Raw genomic sequence first — 17,060 nt, 5'->3', positions numbered from 1 at the left:
GCTTCCGCTAAATGACATATTAAATAATGCAACCTGATCTAACGCCCAACTGCAGCACCACACTGTCGTTATTCTGTAGAGGGACTATCTTGTACAGCTGGATGACTTTAGATTTGTTTTTTTCCATCTATGAGTAAGCTTTAAATCTTAATGTCCTCCAGGTTTCAACTCATCCTTCAACGCTTCATTAAAGCATTTTTTAAATGAATTTAAAGAGTTGACGTGTCAAAAGTGAATCATGCATATGAGCAGGTAAGTATTTGAAGATTTGACATTTCTCAGACACACCCAGAGAGAATTAAACTTCCCTGACATATCCAAACAAGGACATAATTCACCTCCCAGGCTTGGCACCAGCTCACCATCTCGCCCCCCTCCCCTCCTCACAAACCCATCTTACAGTATAAAGCATCTGCTGCGTTCTAGGCTCTTTACTTTCTCCTCTCCAGCCGAAGCAGAAAGACACTCTATTACTCTCAACGCCACACGAAACCATGAGCAGTTTCAGTATGAGGCAGTCGTCCGGTGGTGGTGGTGGCCGAAGCAGCAGCCGCTCCATGTACGGTGGAGCGGGCAATGTCAGAGTCTCCTCTTCTAGCTCCTCCATGTATAGCAGCGGCGGTGGCGGTGGCGGTGGAGGTAGAGGCTTTGGATTCATCGGCGGAGGCGGTAATGTCTGCGACTGGGCAAATTTTGCGGCTAGTGGTGCCGGCATGGGTGGAGGTGGAGGTGGCGGTAGTGGTAGTGGCTGCATCGACATCAATGCCAGCGAGAAGGCCACCATGCAGAACCTGAACGACCGTCTGGCATCCTACCTGGAGAAAGTCCGCAAGCTGGAGGAGGCCAACGCCGCCCTGGAGCTGAAGATCAAGGAGTTTGTGCAGCTAAGGATCTCTGGGGGCGCATCGGGTGGTGCATCTAGAGACTACAGCAGCTTCTATGCCATCGTTGAAGACCTGCATAACCAGGTAAGCTCAACTGAAGACATCTATACCTGTCTACATCGTTGCTATCTGATAATGAAGTTATGCAAATGTCTTTCTTAGTTGTAGTTCATAATGACACTCTTGTTTGAACTTCACTTAAAAAATGGCAATTTATCAAAACATCACTTTAGTTGAACTGTCAAGTTCATTGGGCTTTGCATATAAGTTAGTTACTTAATATGTAGGCTTCTCACAAGTTAAGCCTCAAAACTATTCAGGTATCTTCCAGTAAACACCATACCACATTAATACATGTGTAAGTGAATAATGCAGCAGGCTCAGGGATTCAAATGGAATAGAGCAAGAACCATAAACAATAGAAAAGCTCAGGTGCTAGAATACAATCATGATACAATTAGGAGAACATGTCATGAACTGTCATCATGCAGATACTAGAGCCAGACAAATTGTGTAATTGGACACCACTAAACATCCTTTATAACTTGGCGACTGACAGCTGACAATTCCGCTCAGTGAGCAGAACGTATGAATCCGTTAAACAGGATATGCGTGAATAAACAGATGCCAGAGTTTTTATTAAACATGTTTCAGAAAATAAAAAGTTAGGCATCACTTCAGATTCACAAAACTATCTGTAGTCGTTAACCTTTACTCTATATCTCTTCTCCTTTGAAGGAAAATCTATTGGGGAAATCTATTGGGGTTTGGCTCCCCCTATCTTTGCATAGTCATAAAAAATCCCTATACATTTTATTGAGTAATACCACATTAAAAAAAGCTCAATTGTATTATCTTTTCCCTTTTATCTCATAGATCCAGGAAGCTACCAAAATCAACGGTAGCATCTACCTGTCCATCGACAATGCCAAGCTTGCTGCGGATGATTTCAGGATCAAGTAAGTCAATTGTTTTATTAACTAGTTATTTTTAAAGGGCTTTAGTCAGACATAACCCAACCTGTAAAAATTTGTTGATGAAAAGGTGAGTTTAAGGAAATCTAAACAACATTGAGATTTAGTTGAAAAGATGTCGGGAGCACAAATAAATCTGAGTTTAGTAAAAGGATGTTGAAGGCAAGTCTCTAGACTGCGAACAAACATGAACCGCACAATACAATCCTGTGAAACAACAGTAAAGAGATCTTTAGGGATTTTTACTCCATTCAAAACTGATGGCCATTCAGCAACAATTTTTTTTTACATGAAAAAGGCAAATAACATTTAGCTCTGTTTTCTTTGGGTATTTTGTCTTATTCAGTTCTATTTTTGAAAAACAGATTTGGAAATGTATTTAATTAACCCTTTTTCGTATGTGCAGGTGGGAGAACGAACTGGCCATGCGTATGTCAGTGGAGGCCGACATCGCCGGGCTGAGGAAGGTCCTGGACGAACTCACAATGAACAGGAGCGACCTGGAGATGCAGATCGAGGGCCTGAAAGAGGAGCTGATCTTCCTCAAGAAGAGCCACGAGGAGGTTAGTGGGGCGGGGTTAATATTCAATATGCAGGTCGAGTATTAGATTAAATTAAAATGAATCTAAATAGGTTCATAAATTAAGTCTCTGCAGACGCTAGAAATACATCAGTGTAACTTTTCTGGCTGGGTGAATCCTGAATCCTCAGCTTCAATGTGTCTATTTGTTGTTGTCTGCAGGACATGATGTCACTTTCGAGCGAAATGAGCGCTACTATTGACGTGAAGTTGGACGCAGCTCAAGGACCAGACCTCGCTTCACTCCTTAATGCGATCAGGGAGCAATATGAAGCGGACGCTGAAAGAGATCGCAAAAAGGCGGCGGCCTGGTTCGAAGAAAAGGTAAGGACATCGTCTTTATCCAGTGACAGGGTATGTAAAATAATGATATAAAAGAGTAGAGTATCTGTGTGGGTGTATGGGTGCGGAGAATGCATCTCAAATGTTGTATTGTTGAAGCATCATTAAGGGAAAATGGTACAGGTTCAGTTTTTTTGTATTAGTTGTTTTAGCATCTCATATAGATTGTGTTTATCTTTAAGCGGACGTTAATGTCTTTGTGTAATTTAAAAAAAAAATTGACTCGGCTATAAGCAAATACATAGCAAAGTACAAGTACCCACTGGTAAGAAGAGAAATCATTGATTAAGATAAGTTAAAGCGGAAAAAAAGAAGGGAAGATGTGATTTATTGTACTGGCTTTTCTACTGTATATTTTGTAAGTAAAAACGAAAACTGCAGAAAGATTTAATAGTACAAGTTTAAAAGTAAAGAATCAAAGAACATATAGTGAGTAAGTTGACAGCCCAGATAACTAAATGAGTATTTCTGTATAAATGTTCGAAAACATGTTCTGACCATGCCGCTGTGAATTTTCCTCTGTACAGACAGCAGACTTTGCCAAAGAGGTTGCCATCAGTTCAGAAGAAACCAGCTCAACCAAAACAGAGATCACAGACCTTAGACGGATGATGCAGGCCTTGGAGATCGAGCTACAGTCACAGCTTAGCATGGTAAGGATGGTCTTCTCTCTTTTTTATCCACTATCTTTGTTTGTGAGGTAATAACTGAACTGAACCAAGCTCCTCTCTCTTGCAGAAAGGGTCGCTGGAGAACACGCTGGCAGAGACACAGGGTCGCTACGCCATGCAGCTCAACGGTTACCAGAACCAAGTCATGTCTATGGAAGAGCAGCTTATGCAGATGAAGACCAGCATCGAGCAACAGGGACGCGATTACGAGATCCTTCTGGACATCAAGACCAGGCTGGAGCTTGAGATCGCAGAGTACAGGAGGCTGCTGGACGGAGAGGGCGGCGGCGGCAGCGGTGGTGGTATTGGCTTTGGCGGTGGCAGCAGCGGGTAAGAAAACTTACAAGTGGTTGTTTGTGACAAGAAAAAAAAGATAATATAAATAAACCTTTAAACAGTTTATTACTTGTGTACTTGTGGCCATGTCAGAACTGATATTTTGTAGAAACTTATGCCATAAAAGTCTACGTTGACATCATATTTTGGTATACAATATATTTAACGGTGCAGGGTTTAAAGGGAATTGGCTTTTTCCAGAACAGACTTGGTAGAAATGGAATATAACATTCATAAGTATGTTTTATTTATTGAACAATCGCTTAAAATGTTAAACAAAAAAAAAAATTACTTTCGAAAGAATCCGTTGAGCAAATTGACATCATCCATGAAGGATGGTTAAATCTCAATCTGACTGTGCTGTTATTTCTCCTGCAGCATGACCAGCAGTTCCTCCTACAGCAAACAGTCATCCAGCTTCAGTTCGTCAGCAGGAGGCAGCTCGAGCTTTGGAGCAGGTGGAGCAGGTGGAGCAGGTGGCGCTTTGTCTATGAGTGGAGGCGGTCTGTCTTTGAGCGCGAGTGGTGGAGGCAGCAGAGGAGGAGGAGGAAGCACTGGCTCTGGCTCCATCAGCAGCACAAAACAGAAAGTCATCACCGTCATAGAGGAGATTGTTGATGGGAAGGTGGTGAGCTCATCTTCCAGTGAGGTCGTCAAAGAGATCTGAGCACCCCCCCTCTGTTGGGGCTAACTCACAGCTTTCAATGAAACTATCATGCAAATAAAAGTCTGCTGAGATGCATGAACATAAAACGTCAGTGTGTTGTTTCTTCTGTTTCCACCAGAAAATATAAGGTCATGGTTAAAGGATCCAACTTAGCACAATGTATACATAAACAAAAAGGTTTTTCACATCTCCACTTGCCTTTGCTTTTCAATGTATTTGTGACGAGCTGAATACATTTTAACCATTTCAGATATACCTTACACGAAGGCTTTAAGAGAGACAGGGTTTCAAAGTTTGATCACAATTATACTGATTAAAAAAAACCTTTAAAACCACAATTCTAACATTGCTTCAACAAGGAATTGAAGTATTATGTCTACAACAATAAAAAAGGAGGAAATACAGCCAAAAAATGACAAAGCACAGAGACACTCTAAGAACAAAGTGTTCTGACAACTCTCCCCTAGGGGAAGACCCGCTCAAGACAAGTGCAAACTTGTTGTGGAATTATACAAAGAAAAACTTGCACATAGCTAAAAAGTGCAGGGTGCAAAGACAAACTAACAAAACCCAACATAGATGCATGAGTGGGCAAATGGTAAAACATAGACATGTCTACTAGTGTTAAGAAAAATGCTCTTAGAAGGTTGAAAACAAATGAAATATAAAAATATAAAAACCCTGTAGCACTGCAAGAAAATAACAACTGCACAATGACCAAAACCACTAAGATGGCTGCTAAAGGAGGGTTTTATAGACAAAACAGACATTCACCTCTTTACAACATGTGCTTTATGCCAACGTGCCCTCTTGGATGCACCTATGGTAGATAGAAAGGATAAAGTGCCTTTAACAACAAACTTATCCCTAAACATATGCAAACCAATATTAAAAAAGATTGTGTGAAAGGTGGTTTAAGAACTTTTACTGCAGCAAAAGTAGTAATGCCAGTGTTGAACAGTCTGTATTGGAAATTTTACTGAATAACGATTTCAAAAGAATAAGCATTTAAGTATGCCTACAATACCAAAAGTTAAAGTACCCTTATGCAGAATTGTAGATATGCACCAGAACTAAAACCAAGTTTGTGTTGGTGGAAAGTTGCTAAAAGAGCTATGCCGCAAGCAGAAAACTTTCTAAAAATGTCTTGACAAAAAGGTCTTTGTTTTACAGGCCCTATACCTTGAGGGGAAAAAGAGGAAAGTAGGCCTCCACCTATAAACCTGTCAGTTGGAGTTGATCTTCCACGAAGCATTTGTGGTGTGATGAAATCCACAAAATAGGTACAAGGTGATACCAATGTGGACTATCCACATACTTTCAACAGTCAACAGTTCAACTCTTTCTAGTTTCAACTCCAAACACCACCAATGCTCCAAATCAATCTAAATCTGTTGTTTTATTTTAGTAAAATGTGTAGAAATACACATGGTGAACAAAACACATGTGTTGCATGTGAAAGATTTTTATCCAATAAGTAACTCTCCTCTTAGTTCTAATGAAATGAAATCTTTTGTCACCATGAACCCGCTGCCCTGTTATGTCACAGCAAACAGAGCATGGAAGAAGATCTGGAACAAAAGAGCTTTGCTGTTTGCATGCACAATAAAAGAAGAGAGAGGGGGGTCTGTATGTAGACCTGCACTCAAAATACCAAGCAAAGCTCAGAAAAATCATACAGGTTTGAACTTGCAGAGAGGAATTCAGCTTGATGTGGCATAGAGACGGTCTTCTGACTGTTGAAATGTGCAGAAATATTGTTGATTGAAACTGATTAGACAACAGAGGATTGCATCAGCCAAGAGAGGGTCAGATGCACCTGAGTAAAACAAGATGATTGATAACAGAACGAACAGGCTCTGAATGTGACATCGTCAAGCAAAAGGTATTTCCTGAAATTCCTTCTGTGATTGGCCCACTGGTGTTTGCTTGAGTGTCTAGCCCTGAGGCGTGGACAGACCCTGGACCCTCCCTCACTCAGGCAGCATAAAAGCAGCTGAAAGCAACCCCTGCCTCATTCTCTCTCCTCCATCCAGAGCAGGCAGAAACCTCCATCCACCATGTCTTACGCTCGCTCCGCCAACTATTCCAGTTCCGCTCGCTCCGGCTCCATGAGGTCCCCCAGCGTGTACGGTGGCGCCGGAGGCTCCGGGGTCCGTGTCTCCAGTGCCAACAGGAGCTTCTCCACTCTGGGGTCTGGGTTTTCTGCCGGAGGCGGTGCTGGTGCCGGTGGTGGCTTCGACCTGAACGATGCCATCGACATCAATGACAACAAGAAACAGGCCATGCATGGCCTGAACGACCGCCTGGCAATCTACCTGGACAAAGTGCGCAAGCTGGAGGCGGCCAACGCTGACCTGGAGATGAAGATCAGAGTGTTCCTGGAGAACAAGACCAGACCTGAAGGCCACGACTGCACTGCGCACAAGGCTACCATCATTGAGATCCAGGATAAGGTGAGATGATTTTCTACACAGGTTTGTCTCTACCATAAGGTGAAATATCAGTGTAGACTACAGGAACGGTTGAAAATGTTGAGAATACTTCCTTTAACTGAATTTGCTGTTTGTCTGAACACAAAGGTTTATGGGGTTTAAATAAATATTTGGCAGGCTGAATGCAGGTGGAGCCACACCCTAAACACACAAGGCCACCTGCAGCAGAAACAACAGAGGGGCTTTCAAACAATGACAGGAATTTGACCTATCTTTGCGTACTTTACAATTCAGTTGCCAAAGTTTAATCTTTTCAATTATAGTCTGTTTTAATCTGTTTCTTTTCCTGGATCAGTTGAATGTCTGTAAGGTCTCATATCAGGAACCATCTTGAGGCTTCTGAAACACATCCATCCTAAATTTGTTTTTCCAACTGTGTTTCAGATCCAAATGGCAGTCCGTTTTAACGGAATGCTCTACCTGCAAATCGATAACGCCAATCTGGCTGCTGACGACTTCAAGGGAAAGTAAGTACATGAACACAACACAAACGACTGGAGCAAGATCTTAAATACAGTATGTCACAAAACAATTGGATGAATTGTCCTATCCTTCACATCTATCAAAAAACATCGCCATCTTAAAAGTTCTGTTAGTAATTTTCTATTATCATGAGGAAGACTAAAAGGGGCGGGCCACTGTTTGATTGACAGCTGCTGACTTTAACTAACAGCCAGACTCAACATACCGGAAAGGTGTTGTGTCATTTTGGAGAGCATGGCTCTTTGGGGGGTTATTTAACTAGTTTAACTTAAACATATCATAGTTATATTTTAGTGGTATTATTTACTATGTATATTATTATTTCATATTTCTTCTTATTTAGAGGGATGTTTGTTCAGGCAGTGTAAGAGTTGACAATCCTGGTTTAGGTTTTGTGAAGTTAAGATATATAGAAATATCTGGTCCAAAGCTAGTAAATAAAGAAACAAACCATGACTGTTTGTCTTACCCTAACCCTAACCCAACCATCTGGGCCTACATTTCCCATAAGGCATGGTTCTCCAAACAACCAATAATTATGCAGCTGATTTGATTTATGTTTGTGTGCAGGTATGAGAACGAGTCTGCCATGCGCCAGTCTGTGGAGGCCGATATCAATGGACTGAGGAAAGTCTTGGATGAATTGACAATGAGCCGATCGGACCTGGAGATGCAGATCGAGTCGCTGAGGGATGAACTTATCCAGCTCAGAAGGAACCACGAGGAGGTGAGCACTGAACCGCACAAACAAACTACGATCGAAATAAAACCTGTCTTTAACAATGGCATTTGGTGAATACAATTTCTCAAGAGAAATCAAGGTCCAATAAGTCCAAACAGTACATTAAAAGCACCTATGCCTTCAGTAACTTAATTCAAATTTCACTAGAAAGTGGTCTTCATTTAAAGTTCACCTTTCATTATATATTGAGTCTGAAGACTAGTATGAAGACTAGTCAAAATAGTGTTAAGTTTAAAATGATATGACAAAGACAGATGCAAGCAACAGAAATGTTGTGGTTTTGTCTTTAATAACAAATTGCGAACACATTGTTTACAAGTATCATAATCGACTTGTTTGTTTTGCTAACTGGCTGTGTCTTCCTGCAGGATATGTTGGCGATGCGCTCTCAGATAGGAGGCCAGGTGAACGTGGAGGTGGACGCGGCTCCTCAGCAGGACCTGGCCGCTGTCATGGCTGGTATCAGGGAACACTACGAGGCTGTCGCTTCCAAGAACCGCAGAGAGCTCGAGTCCTGGTTCAGCGCCAAGGTAAGTTACATTAATAAACCCGTCAGTTTTAAAATATACACATTTGACTCCGAAAAGATTTCTCAAATTTTTTCTTTTTTTTTTGTTGTTTCTTCTGTAGTCTGAGGAGATCAACCAGGCGGTCGCCTCCAGCACAGAGACTCTCCAGGTTTCCCGCAGCGAGATCACAGAAGTCAAACGCACAATGCAGGGCCTGCAGATCGAGCTCCAAGCACAGCTCAGCATGGTGGGTTTCTACCAATATCATGTTTTTTTTTTTTTTTTTTGTAAATCTATTTTCTCACCTAGTTTCTTCTCCCGTTCAGAAATCGTCTCTTGAAGGAACCCTCGCCGAGACCCAGAACCGCTACTCCAACCAGCTGTCTGGTTACCAGAGGCAGGTGACTGCTCTGGAGACTCAGCTGGGCCAGCTCAGGGCAGACCTGGAGCGACAGGGACAGGAGTACCAGGTGCTGTTTGACATGAAGACCAGACTGGAGATGGAGATCGCAGAGTACAGGAGGCTCATGGACGGAGAGTTAACGTGAGTGGACCAGTCCATACTGGGATTATACTGGGTTTATCGGTTAGCCAACACTGTCCTGCAGCTATAGCAAAAACTAAATTAACTTAATTCTGCACGAAAATAGACAAAAGTTGATGTTTATGTCAGTCTAATAACTTGATTTTAATGTTAAATAGAACATAAAAAGTTAAATTCCAGCTTATAACCAACATTATAATTTTGATTTACTACAGATACAGATCATGCGATTACCTCTTTAGACAAGTAAATTATCTTGTGGTCTTGACAACAAAACTTAAGTAATTATTGTAATCAATATAAAATGTAAACAGTGCACTAAATGTTGCACACAACGTTAAATCCACAGTTAATCTGATGTAGATACAGGGTGCAGCTTAAAAAACAAGCACTATTAGAAGCTTCTTTAACCGGTTTGTCAGTGACTTAAACTAACAGGATGTGGTTTGTGTGTTTTCCTGCAGCCCGGCTAGCACCACCAGCACCACCACAACCCGCAGAGTGGTGGTTGTCACCAAGGAGATCGTGGAAGATGAAAACGGTGTGGTCACCTCAGAAGTCAGCTCTTCAGAGGTTCACTGAGAATCAAACATCTGTCAACACGCTGCAAACCGTTCTCAGAAAATTACAAATAAAAGACTTCTGATGAACTGAAACCTGTGTGATTTCTGTGTATTGATGTAGCATCTGTACTCTTTATAAACACTGGGTTAGTATCTTTCTAATCAAATAAATCAATTTTATTTGTTATACTGGTAAAAATACTGAGTTTAGCAGGACAAATTGTGATATGTACTATGACTTTAAAGGCCATAGATTTACAAGAGAGAGAGAGAGAATAGCTAAGGTACAGGCTCACAACAGAAAAATATAGGCCAATGATCCAACCAAAAAATCTGACCCTGCAAAGGGCCTAGAAATGCTATACTAGCTCTTACACTGATGCTCAAATCAGCATGCAACTCACATTACAATGCAACACGTCAAGTATTAAGGCTGCACGATATCAGGAAAACATGCTATTTGCAATAATGATAATTGTAGAATATTGGGATGACGATATAACTTGTGATAATTTCACAAATACTTAAATATGCAGTGTTAATGTCTTTCTGCTTTGAGTTCACTGCCAAGGCTACACACTTGCTGGTTTGAATGTAAATCCCAGTTGGCTAAAATGTAATCCATGCTCTTTACCACCTCAGCCTATAGCATCCACATGGGGGGCGGGCATTACAGCAGTAGGGCTTAATCTGATATCCCAGATACATTGACATACAGAGCAGGAATGCATGGCACATGGATTTGGCTATCATTTATCGCAGTTAAAGCAGTCCTTTGATACATTTCCGGAGGACTATATGCAAAACCATTACAAATTAGGTCTATTTATCTCAATACAAATTTTTTTTGCACATATACTAACCAAATAAACTATATAATGACTGTTGCAAGCACATATAAGAATAATAACATGTTTCTGTATCAGCAATAAAGCCTACTTCTGTTAATACTGAAATAAACCGCGTCCGTCTCTCGACTTCATGGTGCTGAATCAGACGTAGCCTTGTGTGTCATATAGGCCTTTCAAATTGACCACAGCATCACATTATCCCAGAAAAAAAGGTCAAAATGCCTTACCTTTAGAAGATTTTCTTTGAAGACATAGTCGTTCACTAAATCCTCAAAGTCCATTTCGTTAATGAGTTTGGATCAAATGGCGAGCAGGGAAAGTGTTGAGAGAAGGATCTTCCATCATAAACAGCCTGAGGACTACATGCAAAACCATTACACAGTAGGCCTATATCTACAAAAAAAATGTTTTAAAGATTGCATACATATTCAAACAAATAACAAATATAGCAGGCATATATTAGAATAGGAACATATTTTCTATCAGCAATAAAGTGTACTAGTGCTTTACTGAAATAAACATGGCTCATATAGGCCTCTCTAATCTACCACAGCTTCACATTACCCCAGAAATAATGGTAAACAAGCCTTACCCTAATCGAGTGCAAACAAAACAAAACAAATCAACAAATACGCTGGGGAATGTTCACTGTAGCCTATTTCATCTCAAAAAAATGTGCAGTATCTCCTCTGGTGAACAGGTTGTCTCCATTCCCACAATCATTTTCCCCCTCTACACCAGATGGCGCCATCCTCATTGGTTTTCTGCCAAACAGGTTTTCACATACGAGGTGTGTCACTCTGGGTTTACACAACAATTCACAGGAGGCCCAGATCAACCCCCTAAGGCGACCACACTTGAAATGCCCTCCACCCCTCCTCCCACTTAACAGGCAAAATGTGGAATTTACGACGGCTATAAAGGCCATTGATTTAGACAAAGACAATATAGCTTAAGTACAAACTCGCACAACACGTACTATATGGGAGTTTCGTGAGTAGGGAATGTTTTAGGATGGATTTTATGCTCTTGTATAAATGAGGACTCAACATCAAAACCATTACAAAGTAGACCTTGTATGTCTAAAAAACGAAACATTGCACAAAATTAAGAGTATAAAGCAAATTAGCCCGATAACGACTGAAATAGTGAAATAAACAGCTTCTATCTCTCTTGCCGCTCTTGCTGACTTGCCTTGTGTGTCATAAAGGCCTTTCAAATCGTCCATAGCGTCACATTAGCCCAGAGAGAATGGTAAATAAGCCTTACCTTAATCCAAGACCATTTCTTTGCATTCAATGGTCAGTTCGTAACACGCAGGGTAAGGAAAAGTGCAACAAATACGCCGGAGAAAGTCGACTGTGGCCCATTACATCTCAACATTTTCAGCATCTCTTTTGGTGAACATGTGGTCTCGTCGCACACAATATGAATTTGGCGGCACTGCGTCATTGTGCACTCGTCTGTAATCACAATATTTTTTTCTTTTCATACAGAACATGTATAAACGGTTAATATTGTACCTGTCTGTATCTCTTCCAGTATATATAGCCTACATAAAATATGACAGAAATATTTTGAAAGTCTAGCTGATGCCTCAGAGTGCCTACCCACTGCCATATATGGATGATCTGGGTCAGGTTTAAACTAAAAAGAAATGTACAGGGCAGAAATTTGTAGTTTTTCCCCCTCTCCACTAGATGGCGCAATCACCCACAAACAAAGATTTCTCTATTTACCCTTAATCTAAAGAAAGAAATGGCACAACAACAGTGTATTCTTGTGAAGGAGAAACTTCTAAACGCTTAATCTGTGAAATAATTAATTTGGAAGGCGTTACATTATGAGAGAAATGCAAAGTGCACTGCTTGCATGCTTAGGTCCTGTGTGTGTGTGTGTGTGTGTGTGTGTGTGTGTGTGTGTGTGTGTGTGTGTGTGCGCGGTGGAAATACTCTGGACATGATTTCCAAAGCCTTTAAACGGTTCATCACTTACCTCATCTTGGCCTGGAGTGGTGTGTGTCTGTGCTGCATCCTCAAACTCCTTCATAGAGAAAAATACAATGAATTAACAAATACATTTCCTTCAGGTTTACTGTGCTTGATTGGCCAGACAACTCTCCTGACCTGAACTCCATAGAGAAACTATGGGCTATTGTCAAGAGGAAGATGAGACACACCAGACCCAACAATACAGACAAGCTGAAGGCCACTATCAATCAAAGCAACCTGGGCTTCCATAACACCTCAGCAGAGCCACAGACTGATAGCATCCATGCCACGCCGCATTGAGGCTGTAATTCATGCTAAAGGGGCCCATACCAACTACTGAGTACATAGGCATGATTATACTTTCTAGAGGGCCGACATTACTGTATTGAAAATCCCTTTTTTAATGATTTCATGTAATATTATAATTTTCTGAAATTTTGAGATTGGGGTTTTATATAAGCTTTAAACCATAATCATCAAAATTATAACAAATAAAGGCTTGACATATCTCACTTTGCATGTAATGAGTCTATATAATATATAGGTTTCACCTTTTAAGTTGAACTACTGGAATACATCAACTTTTTCATGATATTCAAATTTATTTATTTTTTAGCACCTGTATATTGCTTTAACAACATCAATAAATAACGTTCAATAAACTGGGTTTCAAAAAATGCTCATTATCCTTCTCTATATAGAATCAAATATGAGTTACTACATGAACTTCCATGTGAACCTATTTACTGAATTTATATGGGAAAAAATATATAAATTCTAGCCTATTAAAACTGGTGATTACAACACATGTCATTAGTGAACACAAACATACCTGTTAAACACATGAACGTGGGTGGTGGTACGAAGCTCCTTCTGCCTCTAAAAATTTAAATACAACCACAGTCAAAAAGCCATTTTGCATCAACAGTAGCCTTCTTCTTTATAACGGTAGTGCGGGAGGCACACCGGCTAAACCGTTATAGCCTAAACACTTATTAAGCTAGCTGCAAACAACGAAACCATCACATATGCATAATGCCAACTAACAGACAGTCAAATCACGTGTCAAAACTGTCACAAAACGTGTCAAAACTGTTCATGTCACATTATACACACTTTACTGCCGGTTAAGTTAACTTTATAGCTTCACATTGTAAACAAATCACGGGGCTGTTGACAACACATACCTAGTTCAAATCGTCGGCAAGCAAAACAGACGAGCAAACGACTTCCGGTTGCAATAGCTATCACCACTAAGCCGCACGTGAACGCTAAAATAATCAAATAAATCGAACCTGCATTGCTTATGATGTTATTAATATCAAACTATTGCCCAAGGGAATGAAAATAAATAAGATTAATAAAATAATTAAAATTTAATTAATAAAAAAAAAAATGCTAAATAAAATATTGAATATTGTAACAGAATTTAACCCAATAGCCTACATTTACAAGCAGCTTCAGAATGCATATTGAAGCTATTACTATAGTATTTTTTAGTTTTTCAAAATTTTGTGATAATTTGCCACTGTAAATTATCAGTGTCTATGGTTTTACTCTTTATATGTAGCCTAGGCTATATGTTTGAGTGAAATTAACCTTATTTATTTTTTATTGTTTTATTTATGGAAAACATTTCTACCAAATTCTAGTAGCAGAAATCGAGAAGGCCATGTGAGTGCAGCGCTGAGGAGATGAAATGACTACAGGTGTGTTGATGGGGGAAAGTGTGGCGCCCTCTAGTGGTCGGTGAGAGTGAGACAGGTGTTGGAGAATTGGAAGGGAAGGGTGCGGCTGCAGAAAGGAAAAATAACCCTTCACCCAAATCTTACAGTTTTTTTCGATCGCTAACCCACAGTGGGCACAACTGTAGCTCAATGTGCAAAACTCTAACTACAGTCTGCACTACCAACAGTCACTGGAGCTGAACAATTCACTTCACCTGCAAAATAGGCTCAGTGCAGCAAACACTATGAATTGTCCTCACTGAGATAACACACACTGTCACTCAGAATATGCTCAGAGTCAGTGTTGGGAACGTTACTTTAAAAAAGTAATTAGTTATAGTTACTCACTACTTTTTCCAAAAAGTAACTGAGTTAGTAACTGAATTATTTTATAATAGAAGTAACTAGTTACCAGGGAAAGTAACTATTTGCGTTAGCCTACTGTAAAAAAAAAAAAAAAAAAGTTGTTGTATGTCAACAAATTTGGATTTTTCTGAGCAGTTTTCACAAGTCAGTTGAAATGAGTAGAACAGACAGGTAGGCCTACTTGTAGGCTACATAACCTTCAATATGTATTGCACATCAACAGACAGCAAGAGGTTTATATCCTGCACTTCAAGTAGGCCTAGCCTATTTCGTTCTCAACAAAAGTAGCCTAGTAGAGGAAACTGCTGAATGTACCGTGCTGATCTGCTATCACTGAAGGCCAAAAACGTCAGACTATGAAGCATGAGACGATGAGAGGAGGAGTAAGGATTTATCCTATGTTTATTTCCTTCTTTAACATGCACAGCAGCATACAGATCCCAGGAAAATAACAGTAGCAATATTCGGCTCATGATGACACGCTAAACAGCTGTTGCAACCGGCGAATCGCGGCTGTTTAATAACGTGCATAAATTATAATTTATAGAGATCGGGAAACTCCATGCACTTACTCACAAGGGCGATGCAAACAAACTCAGGGAGAGCACGTTTCAACCGTGGATTGATAGGTGGTTACTGCGGCAACGCACACGCACTCACACAACAGAGAGAGAAAGAAAAAGAAACTTCACTAAACAGGCGCTCCGGCTGACTGACGTGACGGCGCTAACTGACAGTTATAATGTCATCCACACTGAATAAAACACATCTTAAAACAGTATAAGAAATAACAATCGCTTGTCTTGTTGTTAACCCACCGGTCTCCTTTCTAGCAGTTTGTGTAGTATGGAGCCAAGGGTGCTTTCGGATTACACAGTTTATTCAATCAATTCATAGTAACGCACCGCATTTAACGTTCAGTAACGATAACGGCGTTGTAACGACGGAAAAAGTAATTAGTTAGATTACGCCGTTACTGAAAAAAGAACGGCGTTACCTAACGCCGTTATTTTAAATGGCGTTATTCCCAACACTGCTCAGAGTACAAACACTAGCATCAAACCCCAATACACAAATTACAAACTTTTAATCTTTACAGTTTGAATAATTTTAGTTATTTCACACAAATTACATAATATTTTCTTTGATGAAAGGGTGAAATTCTTCCACATGAAATTGTTTATTTTATAACATACCATTTTTTTTTAGGAAAACAAAAATAAATGAAAATCTGAAGTTTGCTTCAATAGATACACATTTTGTATATTTTATTGAAAACGTAGTATTTATCTGTGTAAATATTCTATAATTGTAATACAGAAATCTATCATGTAATGTTGTCATTTACTGTAAGGATGCAACTCTAAGCTGTTTGTTTGCTGGAAACTCCGTATTACAGATGCAACTTTAGATGTTTGCAGATTGGGTTGCACTCTCAACCCTGCCTCTCTCAATGAGAGACATGATTCACAACAGGGTCTATCAGTGTAGCCCTTACTGTATTTCATCAGACATTACAGCTCTATGTCTTCTAGGTCTTCCTCCACACATCCACACTCTCACTGCCACTCTTCTCCCTCCAACAACCTGTCTTCATTGGTCCATTTCCAAAAAAAATATATTTTTTTATACTGGATATGTTCACTAACAAGTCTAAAACAAGACATCTTAGTGTTTCAGTTGAAATTGCAATCTGCAGTGTTTGAAATGCATTCATTCTGTTTTGAATGTGTGGTTTACGGTTGTGGCAGTAGTGTGTTAGTGTTTGAAAAAAAGGGCTGGAAATATACAGTGTTGTGCAGGCTGTGGTTAAGCCATGAGATAGGTGTGTAGAGTTTTGAAAATTGTGTTTAATCAATGAAAAACGAGCTAAAACGAGCTAGAGTTTGGTCCGAATGAACCGCTGCTGTGCATACTGTAGTTAGAGTTTTGCACTTGTCGTTCCAGTTGTGCCCACTGTGGTTTAGCAATCGAAAAAAACTGTAAACTTCAAACTGCAGCTCTCATAGTAGCTTACTCTCCATACAGTTGGCTACAAATGTATACAGACTTTTATTTAATCAGGAAAATCACGTTGAGATTGAGATGACGTTTGCAAGGGAGGCCCAAGTATAGAATAAAATATAAAACAGATAGCCTATAATATTAAATCCACTTTTTTTTTTTTAAATATCAAAGCAAGACACTATGACATATATGTACATTTAATATCATTTGTGCAGGCATAAATGGAAAAATGCATACAATCTTTTTGTACAAATATATGACATTTTAAATAAAACATTTATAAAAACAACTCTGACATAATCTGGTTCCTGGCACTTAATAATTTAAA

At 39.9% G+C, this 17,060-nt stretch overlaps 2 protein-coding genes across 2 annotated transcripts; both read left to right on the top strand.

Moving 5' to 3' along the window:
* Window positions 1–431: 431 nt before the first annotated feature.
* Window positions 432–4,540, top strand: LOC307262360 (keratin, type I cytoskeletal 13-like). The gene is made up of 7 exons (XM_080043219.1): window positions 432–968; window positions 1,761–1,843; window positions 2,265–2,421; window positions 2,601–2,762; window positions 3,308–3,433; window positions 3,519–3,781; window positions 4,166–4,540. Exons 1-7 carry the CDS (start codon window positions 495–497, stop codon window positions 4,452–4,454), a joined length of 1,554 nt encoding a protein of 517 aa, XP_079899345.1. The 5' UTR covers window positions 432–494; the 3' UTR covers window positions 4,455–4,540.
* A 1,374-nt stretch (window positions 4,541–5,914) lies between these two features.
* Window positions 5,915–9,846, top strand: LOC307262362 (keratin, type I cytoskeletal 50 kDa-like). Its single transcript, XM_080043221.1, has 7 exons — window positions 5,915–6,910; window positions 7,334–7,416; window positions 8,003–8,159; window positions 8,543–8,704; window positions 8,805–8,930; window positions 9,010–9,227; window positions 9,692–9,846. Exons 1-7 carry the CDS (start codon window positions 6,515–6,517, stop codon window positions 9,807–9,809), a joined length of 1,260 nt encoding a protein of 419 aa, XP_079899347.1. The 5' UTR covers window positions 5,915–6,514; the 3' UTR covers window positions 9,810–9,846.
* Window positions 9,847–17,060: the final 7,214 nt, after the last annotated feature.

This window comes from Ammodytes marinus (genome assembly GCF_949987685.1).
Source record: "Ammodytes marinus genome assembly, chromosome: 16".
NCBI lineage: Eukaryota > Metazoa > Chordata > Actinopteri > Uranoscopiformes > Ammodytidae > Ammodytes > Ammodytes marinus.
Note: the sequence above shows the minus strand (reverse complement) of the source record. Positions and strands in the feature narration are given on the sequence as shown.

What these genes read in the sequence shown, in the direction of transcription:
- LOC307262362 (XM_080043221.1), top strand. Translation starts at nt 6,515, where the DNA reads ATGTCTTACGCTCGCTCCGCCAACTATTCCAGTTCCGCTCGCTCCGGC. An exon ending in TCATTGAGATCCAGGATAAG is followed by an intron (nt 6,911 to 7,333) that starts GTGAGATGATTT and finishes ACTGTGTTTCAG; the next exon opens with ATCCAAATGGCAGTCCGTTT. An exon ending in TCAGAAGGAACCACGAGGAG is followed by an intron (nt 8,160 to 8,542) that starts GTGAGCACTGAA and finishes GTCTTCCTGCAG; the next exon opens with GATATGTTGGCGATGCGCTC.
- LOC307262360 (XM_080043219.1), top strand. Translation starts at nt 495, where the DNA reads ATGAGCAGTTTCAGTATGAGGCAGTCGTCCGGTGGTGGTGGTGGCCGA. An exon ending in TTGAAGACCTGCATAACCAG is followed by an intron (nt 969 to 1,760) that starts GTAAGCTCAACT and finishes TTTATCTCATAG; the next exon opens with ATCCAGGAAGCTACCAAAAT. An exon ending in TACAGTCACAGCTTAGCATG is followed by an intron (nt 3,434 to 3,518) that starts GTAAGGATGGTC and finishes TCTCTCTTGCAG; the next exon opens with AAAGGGTCGCTGGAGAACAC.